This window comes from Haliotis asinina, chromosome 16 (genome assembly GCF_037392515.1).
Source record: "Haliotis asinina isolate JCU_RB_2024 chromosome 16, JCU_Hal_asi_v2, whole genome shotgun sequence".
NCBI classification, from domain to species: Eukaryota; Metazoa; Mollusca; class Gastropoda; order Lepetellida; family Haliotidae; genus Haliotis; species Haliotis asinina.
In genome coordinates this window covers 1,258,413-1,281,258 of record NC_090295.1, presented here as the reverse complement: position 1 = coordinate 1,281,258, position 22,846 = coordinate 1,258,413, and the positions used below count along the sequence as shown (strand labels likewise).

At 37.7% G+C, this 22,846-nt stretch overlaps 1 protein-coding gene across 1 annotated transcript in view; it reads left to right on the top strand.

Moving 5' to 3' along the window:
* LOC137268161 (uncharacterized) overlaps positions 1-22,846 on the top strand; it is a 128,979-nt gene that overhangs the window by 60,200 nt on the left and 45,933 nt on the right. Inside the window, exon 3 of the mRNA XM_067802690.1 lies at positions 11,110-11,372. Coding sequence (XP_067658791.1) covers positions 11,110-11,372 — 263 coding nt within the window. The remainder of the gene's footprint in view (positions 1-11,109; positions 11,373-22,846) is intronic.

Sequence of the window (22,846 nt, the reverse complement as noted above, 5' to 3'; positions counted from 1 at the left end):
TCTATAGAACCATGTCTTGGATGTGTTGTGGATCTTTTAGTGGATAATACCCAGCTAAATCTCTATAGAACCATATCTTGGATGTGTTGTGGATCTTTTAGTGGATAATACCCAGCTAAATCTCTATAGAACCATGTCTTGGATGTGTTGTGGATCTTTTAGTGGATAATACCCAAGTTGAAAAGACAAACATAAAAGTTTAGGTGATCAGATACTCAGCAATCACAATCCTCAGAAAGTTGAATCTCTAATAAGTGTGCAGCCTACCAGTCATAAAATTCACAATGTTGATGATCCAATAGTTCAAGTTTCTGTCTGCCAGTAGCATTATTTCACATCACAGAAGCAGCTGTGATGGATGCTTTGAACTTTATGTGATGTTTGTTACTCAAACAAAGTTCTGCATTTTATTTCAGTGACACTTCTGTTAGTGTGTAACTGCATCACGTGATTGATCATGTGACCTATGCCTTCCAGTGACGAAGTAACAATGAGTGAAGATGGAAGTTTTTCTGTTATTTGACAGACCGGCACATCTGAGGACTGTCTACAATTTTTCATGGTTTTTACAAATTTGGAACGAAATATGAAAGTATAAATTCATCCTAAAGCATACTAATATGCCAGACTTTAAAAATCAGGATGAACATTTTTTGTTTATTGAATGACTTGAGTCTATATATAGAGTTGCATCTGTCCAATCACAGCTGTCGACTCTTTGCGGAAGTTACTGAAGGTGAAGGAGAAAGTGAACAATAAGATTGTCAATAATATTTCTGAATCATCTGACTAGTATATAGTAGCAAAATGCTCATAGTAAGGAATGACAGTTGGCAAGTTTTATAGGGTCCCTGTCAAAAGGGCTGCGTGACAAAAGGCACCAACACAGAAAAGTCAAAAGGGCTGCATGACAGAAGGCTGCAAAACGGAAAAGTCAAAATAGCTGCATGACAAAAGGCTGCGAAACGAAACAATCATAAGGGCTGTATGACAAAAGGCAGCAACACAGAAAAGTCAAAAGGGCTGCAAGAACATCAAAAGGGCTGCATCAAAAAGTCAAAAGGGCCTCAGTGTAGTCAACTGCCTCTGGTTCTCCAACTCCAAGACATAATAACTTTCATCAGCCTTAACTTCCATAGCCCTCTCAGCTAAGTCTGGCATCAACACGGTGTCTCCAGTGTCAGAGAGAAATGACCAACGTCTATACTGACAGATGCAGCAGCATTTTCAGTGGATTGGCACGTGATAGCTGAAAGGAAAAGGGTCCCCACAGTCCACAAGCTGTAAATATTGGTCTCTTGACACTCCAGTGTCCCATGTCCTCTGCGTCATCTTGTACAACAATCACACTTGATGCCATGCTGGTTCTTCCTCACGGTTTAAAACACTTCACTGCCTTAGTAGGTGGAAATGATATCCAAACCAAGTCTATCCATGATCTTAGACTGTTACACATTGACACAAAATCAACTCAGCCTCAGTTGTAACATGTAATATCAAAGAAAACAGTGCTGTAAAATATTCTGACAGTATTCACTGAAGAGCAGAGGAAACAAAACATTCATGAGTTTAGTGACAACTTACATGATAGTCAAGACACAAGTATGATGTGAAAGGGATACATTGTGTATATGTGTTTTTGTGTAATATTTTAGCTTCTTACTGGTGCATTGTGGTACCATTTTTAAAGACATTACATTTATCATAATGATAAATGGGAAGTGTTTTGAGACCGAAATGAAATATATGACCATTACATAATATAATGTTTGTCATTATTTTATCTGTAATATTGATAATAAAATATCTATTAAGAACAGAACTAGTATGCACAAAATATACATTCAGTAGGTGTAAAATCTTTAATAATTTTGAAAAAAGATGTAATTATTATTATTTTATTTATATTAGACCCTTTTGACTCTTTGATGCAGCCCTTTTGTCTTTTCGATGCGGTACATTTGACTAGGGGTTTGCAGCCCTTTTGACTGTCTTGTGGCTCTTTTGACTTTTCTGTTTTGCATCCCTTTTGTCATGCAGCCATTTTGACCTGTTCAACCCAACTCATTCTCTCACTTACTATATTTGAAACTGTGTGGCTGTGTGTCTATGTGTGTCAGTGACAATGTGTGTCTATGTGTGTCAGTGACAATGTGTGTGGCTGTGTCTATGTGTGTCAGTGACAATGTATGTGGCTGTCTTTGTGTGATAGACAATATGTGTGACTGTGTCTGTGTGACTGTGACAATATGTGTGACTGTGTCTGTGTGACTGTGACAATATGTGTGACTGTGACTAAATAATTGTGATGGTTTGTGACTGTGTATTGTGACTTTGTGACTATATGTCTGATTGTGACTCACTCATGAGTCTGTGACTGTGTGGCTATATATTTGACTTTTACTGTGCGAATATGTGACGGTATGTTTGTGACTCACAATGTGTGTCTGAGTGATTGCATTTGTGACTGTATAAATGTTGACTGTGCATCATTATTGTGTGACCATGTGACTCGTATGAAGCAGTGTAGTTGTGACTGAATCCTAGAGAAATGGGGGCTTCAACCTTTGAGCGCCACTGTGAAACATCCAGGAATCTGACACCAGTGAGTCTGTGTCTGTCCCGACTGATTATCAATTATATCTGACATCAGTGAATGAAACGGGATGCCATACAAGGACTAATGAATTGATCCAAGGCTGTGCGTTTCATTTGGAGATTGATTCTCTTCCTAGGGCAACACAATAGTAGCTTGTTTTTGATAGATAAATTGGGCCGATTATGCTGGCCTTAGTCACTAAAGATGATCTGTAATGTTGCCACACCAGGATATTTCTGTATGAAAACTTCTGGGAAATTGAGCTGGGTTTTCACCACTTTCTATTCCAGCTTTATGATGGATGCAACATGACGAATAGTCTTCACACATTGTTCCTGAGGGAATCAAACCCAGGCCTTCAGCATCATGGCTGAAGGCTTCCATGACTAGCGTTGCATAAAAATATGTTACATTGTGAATATAGAAAAGGCTTCATTCCATGAAAGTCTTTACACTACAATTGTTGTAAGTGGGTGGTAATTTCGGGCATATGATTGTCTTAGTGCTATGGCTGTCATAAGAGTGTGGTCAAGTTCAGGGTTACAACTGTCTTTGTGAGTGTGAGGTGCAGTACAAGGGTTATGAATTTCTTAGCACTACGACTGTTGTAAGTGTGTAGTAAAGTATGCGGTTACGGTCACCATATTCCTACAACTTTCGTAAGTGTGTGGTAAAGTATGCGGTTACGGTCACCATATTCCTACAACTTTCGTAAGTGTGTGGTAAAGTATGCGGTTACGGTCACCATATTCCTACAACTTTCGTAAGTGTGTGGTAAAGTATGGGGTTACGGTCACCATATTCCTACAACTTACGTAAGTGTGTGGTAAAGTATGGGGTTACGGTCACCATATTCCTACAACTTGCGTAAGTGTGTGGTAAAGTATGGGGTTACGGTCACCTTAGTTCTACAACTTGCGTAAGTGTGTGGTAAAGTATGGGGTTACGGTCACCATATTCCTACAACTTTCGTAAGTGTGTGGTAAAGTATGGGGGGGTTACGACTGTCTTAACGCTACAACGCTACAATGTAGAAGCACTGGATTTACCATTATCTTTTCAGTTTCAATGTCAAAAGTGTATGTTAAGAAATTGTAGCTGCAATTATCTTGGCACTTAGAATATCATAAGTCTGTGTTAAAAGAAATCATTCTACATATCTTGATGAAGAAAAATTTTATTTTTTTAAGTTGTATGTATTTGTAAAACCGTAAAAACGTTTTTTCGTTCCGGAAACTACTGACAACTGATGAGTAGAGTTGAGGTCATAGTGTTCAGTATCATGTTTTGTAAATAACTAGCATTCATCACTACCCATAGACATCATAAAACTGGTCTTCAGTAACACATGCTTGTCGTGAGAGGCGACTAACAGGATTGGATGGCCAGGCTTGCTAACTTGACTGACACATGTCATCATATCCCAGTTGTGTACATCAGTGCTCATGATGTTGATCACTGGATTTTCTGGTCCAGGCTCAGTTATTTACAGATAGCTGGAATATTGCTGTGTGTAGTGTTAAACAACAAACAGACCAAAACCATGGCATCAGTAGACAATAACACCAACAAACATGCTGATTTTCATGCAGTGACCTTACACGGTGTATTTGCACATATTAATATTAGCCCTTGTTTAGCTGTAATCACCTGAACAACACACAGAAACCAAAGTATATGTGTCAAGTGAAGATGATCAATAAAATGACACTACAGAACAGCACATATTTCTAATTTACAACAAATAACATTCATTTACAAAACTTCATTTTAGCCAGATCTTATCAGTATAGGATATTTGTTATTACTGTGGGATATTTGTTATTACTGTGGGATATTTGTTATTACTGTAGGATATTTATTATTATTATAGGATATTTGTTATTATTGTAGGATATTAGTACAGTGTACATTTCCTCTCAGCTAGTGTTAGCTTAAGGCACTGATATTTTTTCCTTCGATCATTGGATGTCAATCTCTACGGCACATCATATTATCAATCACACTCCCTGGGGAGGATACATCTTATTTATATATTAGTTTACTTACTTCCAACACAAATACTCTCCACTGAAAATCACTTTATGCATGGAAGCCTGAAGAAATTACTCTTGGTACTATATATCCCTACAATGTGTTTTGCGGAATGGACTGAATTAAATATTTTTTGCATTTCCATGGCAACAAGTTTGACTTAGTACACTGAAATTGGTACTCTTTTCTGAACTCTAAAACTTTTTCTTCACCAAACTTGGTACATAGGTAGATCTGGTGGTCTACTGATGACTTTTTTTAGTTTTGGATTTCTGAATCAAATATGTTTGCATTTCCATAGCAACAAGTTGGACTTCTGAATAAAATAATTTTTATCACCTGCAACAGGTTTTCCAAGGGGTATTAAAATGGACTCTGTCTGTCCATATGTGCATGCACCCATGCAAATCTGTCTTTTCTTTAAAACCATTCAATATTTCTTCACTGGCCTTGGCGCATAGATAGGTCTGGTGGTGTACTGGTGCATTTTGATACTTGTGGAACTCTGAATAAGATATTTTGGGCGTTTTCATGGCAACAAATTTGACTTTTACTCATTTGGCGGAAGTGCGCTTTTATGGAGCAGAACTTTTACACTGTTCACTGTTCCTTCTCCAGATTTTGTACATAACCATATCTAGTGGTGAAATGGTGTGTTTTGGTAGTTTTGGAAGTCTGATTAAAGTGTTTTTTAATGACCTGAGTCCAATGCCTTGTTCAAAGCTTTTCTATATAGGATTTCTTGTGGTTTGGCTACAGTCTGATAAATCAATATGATTATTTTTATAAGGCATCCCCTCAGTGTCCATGGATATTTGTCTTTTGTAAACAAATAAAATGAAAGTAATTCTGTTTCATGTTTGCTAATTGTTAACATATACCATTGTTATCAGCACTCAATATTGGGGCCCATCATCGATAAATAGTATGTCTATATCATTGTTGTTGATACTCTGGTCAAACATCAGTGATAACTTTTACCAACATAGATGCTCTCAGTACTGTGTTGTGTTATCAATGATAACCTTTACATACATCGATGCTCTCAGTACTGTGTTGTGTTATCAATGTGTTGTGTTAAAATGAAAGTAATTCTGTTTCATGTTTGCTAATTGTTAACATATACCATTGTTATCAGCACTCAATATTGGGGCCCATCATCGATAAATAGTATGTCTATAAAATGAAAGTAATTCTGTTTCATGTTTGCTAATTGTTAACATATACCATTGTTATCAGCACTCAATATTGGGGCCCATCATCGATAAATAGTATGTCTATATCATTGTTGTTGATACTCTGGTCAAACATCAGTGATAACTTTTACCAACATAGATGCTCTCAGTACTGTGTTGTGTTATCAATGATAACCTTTACATACATCGATGCTCTCAGTACTGTGTTGTGTTATCAATGATAACTTTTACATACATCACTGCTCTCAGTACTGTGTTGTGTTATCAATGATAACCTTTACATACATCGATGCTCTCAGTACTGTGTTGTGTTATCAATGATAACCTTTACATACATCGATGCTCTCAGTACTGTGTTGTGTTATCAATGATAACCTTTACCTACATCACTGCTCTCAGTACTGTGTTGTGTTATCAATGATAACCTTTACCTACATCACTGCTCTCAGTACTGTGTTGTGTTATCAATGATAACCTTTACATACATCGATGCTCTCAGTACTGTGTTGTGTTATCAATGATAACCTTTACATACATCGATGCTCTCAACCTTTACCTACATCACTGCTCTCAGTACTGTGTTGTGTTATCAATGATAACCTTTACATACATCGATACTCTCAACCTTTACCTACATCACTGCTCTCAGTACTGTGTTGTGTTATCAATGATAACCTTTACATACATCGATACTCTCAACCTTTACCTACATCGATGCTCTCAGTACTGTGTTGTGTTATCAATGATAACCTTTTCATACATCGATACTCTCAACCTTTACCTACATCAATGCTCTCAGTACTGTGTTGTGTTATCAATGATAACCTTTACATACATCGATGCTCTCAGTACTGTGTTGTGTTATCAATGATAACTTTTACATACATCACTGCTCTCAGTACTGTGTTGTGTTATCAATGATAACCTTTACATACATCGATGCTCTCAGTACTGTGTTGTGTTATCAATGATAACCTTTACATACATCGATGCTCTCAGTACTGTGTTGTGTTATCAATGATAACCTTTACCTACATCACTGCTCTCAGTACTGTGTTGTGTTATCAATGATAACCTTTACCTACATCACTGCTCTCAGTACTGTGTTGTGTTATCAATGATAACCTTTACATACATCGATGCTCTCAGTACTGTGTTGTGTTATCAATGATAACCTTTACATACATCGATGCTCTCAACCTTTACCTACATCACTGCTCTCAGTACTGTGTTGTGTTATCAATGATAACCTTTACATACATCGATACTCTCAACCTTTACCTACATCACTGCTCTCAGTACTGTGTTGTGTTATCAATGATAACCTTTACATACATCGATACTCTCAACCTTTACCTACATCGATGCTCTCAGTACTGTGTTGTGTTATCAATGATAACCTTTTCATACATCGATACTCTCAACCTTTACCTACATCAATGCTCTCAGTACTGTGTTGTGTTATCAATGATAACCTTTACATACATCGATGCTCTCAACCTTTACCTACATCAATGCTCTCAGTACTGTGTTGTGTTGTCAATGATAACCTTTACATACATCGATACTCTCAACCTTTACCTACATCACTGCTCTCAGTACTGTGTTGTGTTATCAATGATAACCTTTACATACATCGATACTCTCAACCTTTACCTACATCAATGCTCTCAGTACTGTGTTGTGTTATCAATGACAACCTTTACATACATCGATGCTCTCAACCTTTACCTACATCAATGCTCTCAGTACTGTGTTGTGTTATCAATGATAACCTTTACATACATCGATGCTCTCAACCTTTACCTACATCGATGCTCTCAGTACTGTGTTGTGTTATCAATGACAACCTTTACCTACATCAATGCTCACAGTACTGTGTTGTGTTATCAATGATAACCTTTACATACATTGATGCTCTCAATACTGTGGTGTCATCGATGATACCTTTTACCAACATCAGTGCTTTCAATGCTGTGTTGTGTTATCAATGGTAACCTTTACATACATTGATGCTCTCAATACTGTGGTGTCATCGATGATACCTTTTACCTACATCAGTGCTTTCAATGCTGTGTTGTGTTATCAATGGTAACCTTTACATACATTGACGCTCTCAATACTGTGGTGTCATCGATGATACCTTTTACCAACATCAGTGCTTTCAATGCTGTGTTGTGTTATCAATGGTAACCTTTACATACATTGATGCTCTCAACCTTTACCTACATCACTGCTCACAGTACTGTGTTGTGTTATCAATGACAACCTTTACATACATCGATGCTCTCAACCTTTACCTACATCGATGCTCTCAGTACTGTGTTGTGTTATCAATGACAACCTTTACCTACATCAATGCTCACAGTACTGTGTTGTGTTATCAATGATAACCTTTACATACATTGATGCTCTCAATACTGTGGTGTCATCGATGATACCTTTTACCTACATCAGTGCTTTCAATGCTGTGTTGTGTTATCAATGGTAACCTTTACATACATTGACGCTCTCAATACTGTGGTGTCATCGATGATACCTTTTACCAACATCAGTGCTTTCAATGCTGTGTTGTGTTATCAATGATAACCTTTACATACATTGATGCTCTCAATACTGTGGTGTCATCGATGATAACTTCTTCTTCATAGGTGTGGATTGTCAACGGTGGGGTAGCCAAGTGGTTAAAGCTTTTTCTCATCACGTTGAAGACCTGTGTTCAGTTCCCCCCATGGGTACAATGTGAGCAGCCCATTTCTGATGTCCCCTGCCAAGATATAGCTGAAATATTGCTAAAAGCGGCATAAAACTAAACTCACTGTCATTGATTAAAACCATTATGTATAAGGTGGACGGTTCAATCCCCAAAAAGCACTTAATATGGTACTTGTGTTTTCTCGGTCTGGTGCTTGGCATTTATGGATGAAACGAGGACTGTCAGCATGGAGTCAGTATAATGTGTCTGAGTGTGGTATTTATGCTTAACTGCAGCATTGTATCTCAGTGAAAAAGCTACATAAAACTGTCTTAAGCCGGGGCTAGTACATGCAGCCACACATTCGCATGCTTGCAAATCGTCATATGGGCAAAATATTCTTAAGTACAACTCTGAACCCCATATTCCCTGACCTCAGTAATGGTGGGTCATCGATGATAACTATAACCTATACCGGTACTGTTGATCATGTCGCTGGTTCCATTCAGGACATGATGTCTAAAACCTATTGCAGGTGTCGCCACTGTCGATCATGTCGCTGGTTCCATTCAGGACATGATGTCTAAAACCTATTGCAGATGTCGCCACTGTGATATTGCTGGAATACTGCTAATAGCAGCATAAAACCATGTTCACTCACTCACTCACTCACTGACACTGTGATCACTGACATGTCCATGGTATATCTTGCTCACCTGTTAATTACAGGTAACTGTCATAATACCATAAATAATCTAAAACAATGCAGTTTGCCATCAGACTTAAAGGGTGAAGTAAAGATGATAGACAGACGTATCTGTGGAGTATTTTGCCATTAGCCCATACACAACTGCTATGTATCAACATTTTATCTGATCACAAATCTTGTACTGTCTAAATACAAATTCATGTTTTGAAACCTTGCTTGTTGTCTGCTTTTATGTACATATGTAATTTGATGCCAGCTGCATGGGTATTTTCTTGACAGTAATATACAAATTTTTATTCCATAAGTAGATTTTCAAATATTTCCTGAACATGTGGATTTACTCTACAAAAAGATGTCAACATATATTTTCTATCAGTATGTTTGAAGTCTTCAATCTTTAATGTCAGTATGATATATTGCAAGTAGATGATCAAATATTTCGTTCACATGTTTAATTCATTCAAAAAACTCTATGACATTTACAAAGTTTAGAACAAATATGATATTTTATTGTTAAAAGTTTAAATGTAAACCTATCTTGACTATTTAAAGTCTGTATTTCCCACAATGCATCAGTTTCTTAATCTCCGTGGAACAGGCTATAGCTGATTAAAAGCCCATCTTAACCACTTTCCAAATAATCTGAATAACTTTTACAGCCTCCAACTTTTGTACACAACTGCAGTGACACTACTGATCCATTGGTTTATAGTCATGATTTTCTCTTTGAATATAGAAGCAATTTACACATTTTAATGAAATCTAAACATGATATATGTTGTTATTAAATGGTGACATCTGTTTTAAACATTGTTTTCATGCTGAGTACAATTGTAGTCAGGGGCAGGTATATGCTGAACCACCTGCTTTCTGTTATGGAGAGAAGGGCATATTAAAACATGTTCGAATCCTGCTCATTTGATTAATGATAATAGAAATAAATATTTATGAGAAATGGAATGTTTTATTAATGCAGTGTCCACCAAGATTCTAGTTTGCAATTTCCATTTCGTTGAGATATTCATCATGTTACAAAATATTGATTGCAACGAAAATTTATGTCCAAAACGGAAAAGAAAAAAAACTTTCATCAGAGAGTATTATAAAATTCTCTTTGTGTTTGAATCGATAGAGCAAAGACGCTCAAACTACATTGATTTGCTTGGGAGGAGATTACGTAACCAAGCAACGACACAATGCTATAAAAAGTGAAATAGACTATAGTAAGCGATCCAGCTGTTTTAAAATTTGCATTCAGACAGTTGGAAAAAACTCATACATTTTTAGAATCACAGTGACATTTCTCATAGGCTGTAGCTTTTATCAGACTGGCTTGCACATTGCTGCAAATTATGAAAAAAACTGCTGACCCACTTTTTCCAATCTTCGAGTCCTATCAACATTATAACTATTTTTTCCTACAATATTCAGCCTTTGCTGGCGAACAAGCATATTCAATTCTTCCTGTAGCTGATTTAATTTTTGACAGCAGTGCGCGATACCTAAAGAAAATAAACAATCTTTATTTGTGTTTAATTAGAGTGGAATACAGCACATATTGAATCAAGTCGAGCTAAATTGGTTTCCAGCTGAAATAGAAAAAAAATCGCTAGCATATTCAAAGGAAGTCTCTTTTTTTAATCATGAAGGGTTTATGATTGAAAGGAATAAGGCATTTTTTCTCAGTCGCCTGAATTCCTTTTTTATTTCAGACGCAAATAGGACTCCAGTTACATGCATTCAATTTGAGCTAGCTAGGCTCGATTTCAGACTGGGAAATTTTGCTCAGCTAACCTACAGTTATGTGGCAAGATTTGGATCCGTATTTCCACAACTTTAAACTGTTCTTAACTTACTGGTTAATGTCCTCCAACAGGGAAGAAATGTCCGATTCCGTTCCTGGACAAGGGAGCCAGGAACAGTCTCAACAGCCACAAGATAGCTCCTCGGAACCTTCCACTACAACAAACCGTGAAAAAACATTCATCTGTCCGACATGCCTGAAAGGATTCCGAAGCAAGCAGCAATTGAACCAACATAGCTTGGTCCACTCGGGGATCCGCAAGTATGAGTGCAGCTATTGTGACAAGGCCTTCAAGCAACTGTCCCATCTGCAGCAGCACCAGAGGATTCATACAGGTTGGTTCAAGTCTCATTCCTCCTTGTTAGGGCAGCTTTTTCTAACTATCACAGCCTCTATCTGTCAGCAGGCATCTTTCAGCATTCCATAAATATCTGCAGTTTATATTGATGGTGTTGTGTTTATCCATGCAAGGCTTTGATTGTTTTGTAATTTGATAATTTGTTGTTTCCTGTAAGTTGACGTTTGTCAGGTGATAAAGAAACTGTTTCCTTTAGCAGGGATGAAGTAATCTGATGTATATGATGATAAATGGAATATACTTGCGTTAGGTATATTTTAATGATTTACTGTTTCTTGTTATATTCTTATGTAATTTCTCACTGGATTTGGTCAATGTTACTTTTACTCATTATATTTTTGTTTTAGATGTTTGCATGTTCATGTTCTATTGAGTATTTCTGAGGACTTCTACTGACTAACACAAATGATTGATTGTCTTAGTCCCTGGGTTTTATTTTAATATTGATATTTAGTAGAAATTATTGCATTTTAAGTACCTGTAGAGAAATTTAAGAAATTTAACAGCAGGTGCCTATTCTTTTTGTAAAGAGAATGGCATTTGTTAATGCGTTCTGAAAGGAAATCAGTATTGATTTTAATATTTTATCAGAAATAAATTGTTTTGAAAATGGCTAATGTCATTTCATAACAGATTACAATCAATAAATTAAATGAATATGCTCCTTGTGCGACTATTTGCAATGTAATTTCTGTCTTGTACTGCAGTTTAGTTCTCTTTATTTTTTAATCATAAAACCATGGATTTGGGAAGATTTTGCTTGATATTTAAATAATAATTCCCTAACTACCTCACCTGCTGGAAGTCTTGTTATCGTTAGGCTCATACCTTTCTCATTTTTCCCTCCAACCACCACCCCTACCCCATCATTGTCATCATCATCGTCGTCGTCATTCCCTATTTCCACACCAACACCACTCTCTCAAACAGTCCCATCAGAATCTCCTCTGCCACCACCATCCTTTACCAACACCATCACCAACAGCACCACACCACCATCCTCCACCAACACAATCATTAACATCACCACACCACCATCCTCCAACAATACCATCACCAACATCACCCATTACCATCCTATACCAACACCATCACCAACAGCACCATCACCAACATCACCACACCACCATCCTATACCAACACCATCATCAACAGCACCACCAACATCACCACACCATCATCCTCCAACATCACCATCACCAACATCACCACACCACCATCCTGTACCAACACCATCATCAACAGCACCACCAACATCACCACACCATCATCCTCCAACAGCACCATCACAAACATCACCACACCACCATCCTATACCAACACCATCACCAACACTATCACCACCACCAGTGTCTTCTGATGGTATTCAGATCTATCCTAATTGTCCTTTTAACTTGACAGCATGTTAGTCTTATGCCAAAGTAATCCCATTGCATGTGAGGTGGGAAATGAACATAATCTTCACAGAGGGTTCAAAATCATCAATCAAATATCTACCTGGTACATTAGAGGGGGTATTGGTGAGGTTGGGGGAGAGGTGTATATGTGTACTTGCATTCCTCTGTTAGTGACGCAATACATCATACAGATGTCCTTGTCAACATTCAGCTCCTGTCAATTGTAGTTTGATCTCCTCCAGTAGGATATGGTAAGGTACGGTAACATGCATTTCATTAGCAATAGATCTCTTCCATGTGTTGCAGATTATTGCAGAGTAGGGTTTCACAACTTTCATGTAAATTCTGAAACTAACAGATTCAAACAATCGAACAGAGTTTTATGGCTGCTTTTTGTAGCATCAGATGATATATTTTCTTGACATGGTTTATTTACCGATTTACTACATCATGTGAATATGGCTGACAATGTGTGAGAGACATGGAATAGTTCAGTGCTTAAAATGGGTGTTGGGGTAGCCTAGTGGTCAAAGTGTCCACTTGTCATCCCAAATACCCAGTTTCAGTTCCCTGTGTAAAATGTGTGAAGCCCATTTTGGTGTCCCCTACCATGACAGTGCCGAATATTCCTAGGAGCGGCGTAAAACTACATTCCCTCATGAATCCACTGAAGACATCTTTTGTAGTGGAATGTTTGCCATGTTGGAAAGAATCTAGCTGCAATGTTTGACATGCATGTAGTCATGGAATATTTACATCCTATGAATATATCATGTATATATTCAATACCTACAGTCAGAGTTCACATTTTTGTCGTATTTATCATTTTTGCCAGATGTGGGTTGTTTTGATAAAGAAATACACTCATGATATGCAGAACAGGAATGCCATTAGCCAGGGGCATGTTGTCTGTGTACAGGCGTTTTATCTTATATGTGATACTGACATGCTTATCAATAGTTGGTGCCATTGTTTTTTCAAGTGTAATCATTGAGGAATTGATGTTTAAGTCAGTGTCAATCCTGCATGCAGCTATTCATTACTCATAAGGGTACCATTATGGTGGAAGTGTCTGCCTGTCAGGCAGAAGACCCAAGTTTGATTCCCCATATGGGTACAATGTGTGAAGTCCATTTCTGGTGTCCCCTTGCCTTGATTCTGGAGGAATATTTCTAAAGCATCATAAAACTAAACTCACTCACAATACATTGTGTTGGATGTTAGTTCATGTTGACATAGATGTACATATTGGTGGTATTGGTGTTGTAGTTATATGGATACCTACAAGGAAAGTGTGTAGTCATTGTTCTATGGGTTATTTTCTAATGGGCTCTAATGTACAGGAAGTGGGTAGAGATAAACCTTGTCAAATAGTGTACAGGAAGTGGGTAGAGACAAACCTTGGTTGATAGTGTACAGGAAGTGAGTACAGACAAACCTCGTCAGCATACATGAAGTGGATACAGACAACTTTGGCACATAGTGTACAGAAAGTGGGTGCAGACAAACCTTGTCAGATATTGTACGGGTCAGTCTTGTGAGTGGTGGATATTTACTGGGTATCACAAGGGTATTTGGTAGTTTTATTGTAACTTAAGGAAATCTTAGGATGTAGGATATTTATACCTTGGTTTAAAAATCGCATAGTATGCCTCCCAGATCCTGTCAGTTGTCAGACTATCCATCAAGATTTCCTCCTTTGCTGTCAAGATATTAAATACCTTGAATTACAACATGTGTCACATTGTGTCCCTCAGAGTTTACCATAGAATCGACTCCTCTGAATTGGGTGATGACAAATGGCACTTATCACTGCCTTCCCAATGACACTGCTCCATAACACAAGCTTCACCACTTGATAGATAATTTCAATACCCACAAAGTTTCTAAAGTAAATCCAAAGATGCATTCACTTGTCTATTTGTGGTTAAAGCATTAGCTCGTCACACTGAAGATCCAGGTTCGCTTCCGTGCACGGGTACATTGTTTGAAGCCCATTACCTATGTCCTCAGATGTGATATTGCTGAAATATTGCTAAAAGTGGTGGAAAACTATATGCATGCACTCACTCACTCACTCACTCACTCACTCACTCACTCACTCACTCGCTCGCTACTAAAAATATACTATGTAGAATGTTGTTTGTTTGCTTGTTCTGCAGTCCTCAGTTTGACCAACCAATCCACTTGTTTACTTCTTATGACGAGCAGGAGTCCTGAGTTCTAGTCTGGGTTGACTCTGGGTAGACAATGATGTTGGTGATATGCATCCCCAGCATATTGGATAATGTATGGCCCTTCATTACCGTCAGCTCATTTTGTGTCCTGCCCAAATGATGTGCAGTGTGTTCATGCTGTCAACCACCGATTTTGGTTGGTCTGGATTTTGTTTATTAAACAGTTCCATGATAGAGCTGGAATATTACTGACCATGTCCCATCATTCTGCATACACCACTGTGCCCACTGACTGGATCAGCCAGTTAGTCTTTCAAATACCAGTGCAGCGTCTGACAGGTGCAGCCTTTGCATACTGTGGACTTGCACAGAGCCAGTTTGAATTTGGTCTGAACAACCCATGCTTGTCATAAGAAGCGACTAATGGGATGGGGTGTTCAGGCTTGCTGACATTGGGGTCAAATGTCATTGTATCCCAATTGTGGATTGATACTTTTACTTTTAATCACTGGATTGCTTGGTCCAGGCTTGATTTTCTTTTTTACAGACTGATACAATATAGGTGGAATATTGCTGAGCGAGGCATAAAACTAACCTCACTCACACACTCACTCACTCGTACCACTGCCCTATTGCTCAAGATGAGCCAGTCACAGCACAAATATCAGTAGTGTTAGTCAGGTACAGTCTCCGCACACTAGTCTTGCCAATACCGTTTACCTTTTTCGTCATCTTTATGGTGATGGTTTAGTAAGGCACAATTTATTACATGTGCCACTACATATGTTTGGCAGTTTGCTTAAAATTAAAAACTGTTTAAGCATTAACTCAGTCAGAATATGGACCAGATACATATTGAGAACTGCTCTTCACATAATTGAAAATGATACCATTCTGAGGGTTTGAACTGGTCACTCAGGTGGACAAATGACCACAGCAGGTGTGGAGGGTTATCCCCCTTAGCAGTGCTAGGATCTGCTGGGCATGATGCTATCATCAAAGTTCCTTGAGTTAGGTCCCTGACTGGCTGAACATTCATAGTTCTACGAACGTCTTAAGCCTATTCTTAGCTCACTGGCAACAATCAGAGTTAAGAATTCCTAGGGCTACAAACGTTTCTAGAATAAGGGCTCTGGTCTGCAAAATCTGTTGTTTCACTTAGATGGCAACTGGTATTGGCTTTATTCAGAACTAGATTCAGGTAGCAACTAAATCCATTTCAAATTAGAAAACGTATTTTCAACGATTCAACTTTTCTAATCAATAATGATTACAGGAAATAATCCCTCCAACTTCCTATTGTGGAAGTCTGCTCACTACAGACTGTCACAGAAAAACCTACCCAGTGTGCTACCACTTTATATATATATACTTCCCTTCAAATGTGTAGACTCACTACAGACTGTCACAGAAAAACCTACCCAGTGTGCTACCACTTTATATATATATATATACTTCCCTTCAAATGTGTAGACTCACTACAGACTGTCACAGAAAAACCTACCCAGTGTGCTACCACTTTATATATATATATATACTTCCCTTCAAATGTGTAGACTCACTACAGACTGTCACAGAAAAACCTACCCAGTGTGCTACCACTTTATATATATATACATCCCTTCAAATGTGTAGACTCACTACAGACTGTCACAGAAAAACCTACCCAGTGTGCTACCACTATATATTTACATACTTCCCTTCAAATGTGTAGACTCACTACAGACTGTCACAGAAAAACCTACCCAGTGTGCTACCACTTTATATATATATACTTCCCTTCAAATGTGTAGACTCACTACAGACTGTCACAGAAAAACCTACCCAGTGTGCTACCACTTTATATATATATATATACTTCCCTTCAAATGTGTAGACTCACTACAGACTGTCACAGAAAAACCTACCCAGTGTGCTACCACTTTATATATATATATACTTCCCTTCAAATGTGTAGACTCACTACAGACTGTCACAGAAAAACCTACCCAGTGTGCTACCACTTTATATATATATACATCCCTTCAAATGTGTAGACTCACTACAGACTGTCACAGAAAAACCTACCCAGTGTGCTACCACTATATATTTACATACTTCCCTTCAAATGTGTAGACTCACTACAGACTGTCACAGAAAAACCTACCCAGTGTGCTACCACTATATATTTACATAGTTCCCTTCGAATGTGTAGACTCAGTACAGACTGTCACAGAAAAACCTACCCAGTGTGCTACCACTATATATTTACATACTTCCCTTCGAATGTGTAGACTCACTACAGACTGTCACAGATAAATCTACCCAGTGTGCTACCACTATATATTTACATACTTCCCTTCGAATGTGTAGACTCACTACAGACTGTCACAGAAAAACCTACCCAGTGTGCTACCACTTTATATATATATACTTCCCTTCAAATGTGTAGACTCACTACAGACTGTCACAGAAAAACCTACCCAGTGTGCTACCACTATATATTTACATACTTCCCTTCAAATGTGTAGACTCACTACAGACTGTCACAGAAAAACCTACCCAGTGTGCTACCACTATATATTTACATACTTCCCTTCGAATGTGTAGACTCACTACAGACTGTCACAGAAAAACCTACCCAGTGTGCTACCACTTTATATATATATATACTTCCCTTCAAATGTGTAGACTCACTACAGACTGTCACAGAAAAACCTACCCAGTGTGCTACCACTTTATATATATACAGTATGGTTCAAAATTATTGAGAATAGCTAAAGCATTTCATATTATTAAACGAGAACAAATCAGATAAAATTGAATGTATTGTGAAAGTGAACTGACCTTTTCATGTTGTGTAGGTAACAATTTAATATTTTATCAAGTCTCCTTGAGCTTCACGGCACAGTCTAAGACGGGTAGGCATACTTCCTATCAGAGAGGTTAGTGTCTCGTGAGTTATGCTGTCCCAGTATCGGACCACTTCTCTCTTCATGTCTTCAATTTTTGTCAACCCCTTTTGATTCACACATTCCTTCATCATCCCCCAAATGTTCTCAATGGGATTTAAGTCAGGACTATATGCAGGAAATGGTAATGCAGTCACATTTTTCTCCTGAAACCACTGCTTGGCATGTTTTGCGGTGTGTTTAGGATAATTATCTTGCTGCAAAATCCAGTCATTTCCATAAAACACATGTGCACTTGGAAGGAGAAAATTATCTAATATGTTAGTGTAGCGTTGACTTGTCAGATTTCCCTCAAACACAAACACCGGGGTCGTTCCTAATAAGGATATCCCTCCCCATACATGAAACTTTGGGCTGTATTTAGGTCGTCGATACAACGGTGCTGACGCAGACTCTGTCCATATTTTCACATTATTGGGATATACCCATATTCAGCTTTCATCAGTAAAAATCACATTTTCCCAGTCAAAGTTTTCATGTGCCAAACACCACTCAACACGCCTGTCTTTATGTTCTTGTTTCATGAGAGGAGAAGGAATTCCAGTCTTTTTCTCCCATCCTAGATCAATCAAATTTCTTCTAACTGTAGATTTTGATACAACTGTTGATCCCCTTTCTATCATTTCATACCTGATGTTGGAGATGCTTGCCCTTTGCTTTTTAGACGCTAAAATTCCCAGCCGGACGCGATCTGAGAAGTCCAATTTTCTGGGTCTCCCTGCTCCTTTCTGGTGCCCAAAATCCTTTCCCTCTTTAAAATTCTTCCTAATTCTATACACAGTAGAAAGAGGAGTTCCTGTTCTCTCTGCCAATGTATTTACATCATCAATTCCTTGATTACACAACTCAAAGATCAACCTTCTTTTATCTTCAGCAGACATTGTTGACAGTGCTGAGGAAAATGACGTCTGCTACAAATTCAGGGGAGGTAACTCTAATTGTACTATACTCAGTAGGCCAAGATGAGTTACCTCCCTTATACCATTACTTAGTTTTAAGTATCAGTGAATCAGTTGAGGTGTTAGGATAGCTCAAAGTAAGAAGAAAAATTCTCAATAATTATGAACCAGACTATATATACTTCCCTTCAAATGTGTAGACTCACTACAGACTGTCACAGAAAAACTTACCCAGTGTGCTACCACTATATATTTACATAGTTCCCTTCGAATGTGTAGACTCAGTACAGACTGTCACAGAAAAACCTACCCAGTGTGCTACCACTATATATTTACATACTTCCCTTCAAATGTGTAGACTCAGTACAGACTGTCACAGAAAAACCTACCCAGTGTGCTACCACTATATATTTACATACTTCCCTTCAAATGTGTAGACTCACTACAGACTGTCACAGAAAAACTTACCCAGTGTGCTACCACTATATATTTACATACATCCCTTCAAATGTGTAGACTCACTACAGACTGTCACAGAAAAACCTACCCAGTGTGCTACCACTATATATTTACATACTTCCCTTCAAATGTGTAGACTCACTACAGACTGTCACAGAAAAACCTACCCAGTGTGCTACCACTATATATTTACATACTTCCCTTCAAATGTGTAGACTCACTACAGACTGTCACAGAAAAACCTACCCAGTGTGCTACCACTATATATTTACATACTTCCCTTCAAATGTGTAGACTCACTTGAAACACTCACTATATATGGATATATATATGGTTACACTGAACATTGTTTTCTCCACTAACTTTGGTGAACCAACAGCAAACCTTATGCAGATGAATTGAAAGGGGATCATGCATCAATCTGTTCTAAAGCAGGGGCATATATCATGCATGTGAACAGCTGCATTTGCTGCTGTAAAGTGTTGTTACGAATTCACCAATCTTCACTGATCATTATCATTTATTGAACACATGACAGTGATCTTTTCAACGTTACGAATTTGTTTTTACAATACATCAGTTCGTGTGTAAACAGAGCCCTTAAACAGTATGGAATATTTTGTAAAATTTAGTTTAGAACAGTTGCCTCAAGTAAGTGGCTATATTTACACAAGTGACTCTAAACATTTGAAAGAAAGTATATATGGAATTTGATTCTTTGACCTGTATTTGTCATAAAACATGACAATGAATATTTCCAGTAAAATTTAGAAATGTATTTTGTTAAAAACGTTGTCATGCTCGGTTAAATTTGCAGAAATAATTTTGGAAAACACTCTCGAAGTGTAACAGATAAATGGTCAAATCATACTCCATTTATTTTACTAGCCATTAAAACTGAACTTTGGTATCAATGAACATTTGAAATGTTTCAAATTAGCACATATTTTGATTACCTCTCTGCTGAAAAATATAATCTCATGGCTAATGTTCTGAAGTGACTGAAAGCTGATGAACGTGGATGTTTTGTCCAGCTAATCAAGAATCTATTTCATGAGTTACTGGCAACAAAATGAAAATATATCAGCTTTATAGAAATATTAAGAAGCAATCACTGGAATAAATTTTAATTTTTGCAATAAAGATTCCATGTGGTGTATTTATACTGTCTACTGTTCGTTAGTCGCTGCTGGTTTGGGTAAGGTTTGGGAGTTATTTCTCCCAGAACTCTAATGACTACAGTTGCACTTTCTTGTTTTGCCAATTTATGAAATTATTTAACATAAATATGATTTAATCCTTAATCATATCAAACGCTAAGTACTTGCTATTATACAGTACATTGTCTTTTGGAAAAGTAAATTTGTACTTTATAAATTTAAAGTTCATGCTTTGATGGTGTGACGGTGTACCCTAGCTGTTAAGTGTTTGCTCATCACAACAAAGACCAAGGTTCAATTCACCACCATTATACTGCTGAAATATGTCTAGAAGTACCAGAAAACCTGACTCACTAACTCAGACATTCTGATTTTATGTTTACATTGCTCTTAAAGAACAAATAAACTGCCAGGTGAGTGTATGCTATGTCAAGATTATCTCAGTTTCAATCCAACATAAGTTCAAATTTCTGCAAGACAATGGAAGATAGCAGGTCACTGGTAGACAAGATATTAGTGCATAGAGTATGTGATAAAATCTGTGTATGGTCAAAATTAGGAAATTGACTAGGTAATAAAATGAAAGGGTAATTCATTTGATTTTCTCCTGAGATATAGACAAATTGGTTGTCAACGTCATGATCCTACTTTATGGAATGTGGCGAGTTTAGCGTCAGGATTGACAGATGCATGTATACCAGAAAGCTAGTGGTCAGATTGATTACGTGATGAGCGATGTCTTGTATATTGACTTGATTTATGGATAGCTATGTCTCTTTTTATTGATGAATGGAGAAATCTTTCAAATATATACTGGACAAAACAAGTTAGGGATATTTGTATTTTAATGACCCTGGGCATTTATGGCTGGTGGCATATAGGGCTACCCTTTGAATCCATCTATTCGTCCATCAGTCCATCTGTCCATACAAAACAGGGAATGTACTCTATCCATTTCTCCATAAAAAACACTCTTTGGAATTCAACAATCTCATACGTGGGCTTTCTTGGGACTCTAATGGTGTGCATGTCATATTTTGTTTTAGCATTTTATTGTGGTGTTTTTGTGTAAGTTTAGAGACACTTCTCGTCAAAAAAGACTGCACAAAATTCATTTAGCTTTCATATGTCTTTTAAAGAGACTCCAAAGGTGTGCATCTCATATTTTGTTTTTGTATGTTGTTGTGTTCTGTATGTTTAGAGACATTTGAACATAGATAAATTTTGTGGAAATTATCTCTGGTGATGGTGAAATAGGGGATTAAGTCTATCCACTTCTCCACAAAAACTGCTTAAGAGAATCGAGGTGAGGTGCGTGAAAGTTGGTGAGTGAGTGAGTGGGTGAGTGAGTGAGTGAGTGAGGTAGGTGGGTCTTGGCTGAGTGAGGGAGAGTGGTTTGTCTGGATGCGTGAGTGAAACTATATGGAATTATGGGCAGTAAATCCATCACATCATCATACCTGTTTCAAGACAGCAAAGTATATTCCTAATGAACTGACAGCTATAGCAAGCTGTTATTTGGTACCAAACACTTGTTATATCTTTAGATTAAAATTTGCATTGAACTCTCTTGTTAGTAATTCCTTTCAATTAATCATAAGTGTAGTTTACTATGATTTTGTTTGGTCAAGGAGAGTGTGTGAGTGAGTTTTGTTTTATGCCGCTTTTAGCAAAATTCCATCAATATCACAGCGGGGGACACCAGAAATGGGCTTCACATAGTGTACCCATGTGGGGAATCAAACCCAGGTCTTCAGCATAACGAATGTACACATTAGCCACTAGTCTGCCCCACCACCCCTCGAGGAAGGGAAGTTAATTTTCACTTCTGCTCTCAGGTGGGGTTCTAATTTCATGTTGCATGCTGAGAAATCAATCGGATCATTTCGTGGTAACTTGCATATCTCACAGAAGGATCAATGAGCTCTTGAAACAAACTCATGTTCACCCGAACATGTTGGGAGAAGGGAAGTAACTTGTGTTAGGGTCGCCTACTATGAGTTTGGTGAGTTAGTAAAACTCCTGGCACAGATTCGAGACTGAATACCAGAAAGATAAACTTGTTGTCAACTAATCCCTCATGTCCCTGGAGATTGGATGACAAGTTGCACATGCTTGCAGTCATACCTGTACCTTAAACAGGCAAATCAGAGGGTATAAATAAGCATGCACTACTGATTTTCTGATGTTAAAGGTGTCCCGAGGTAAAGGAGATAGTACAATCTTTTATGATCCCATTTTTTGTAGTGTCACTATCTGGGTGAGTAAACCTTTCAGGTTCATTTGTTTTGTTGCTGATGTAGTAGCCTAGTGGTTAAGATGTTTGCTTGTCACTGCAAAGACTGTGGTTCTATTCCCTACATGGGTTCAATATGTGAAAAACGTTTCTGGTGTGCCCTTCTGTGATA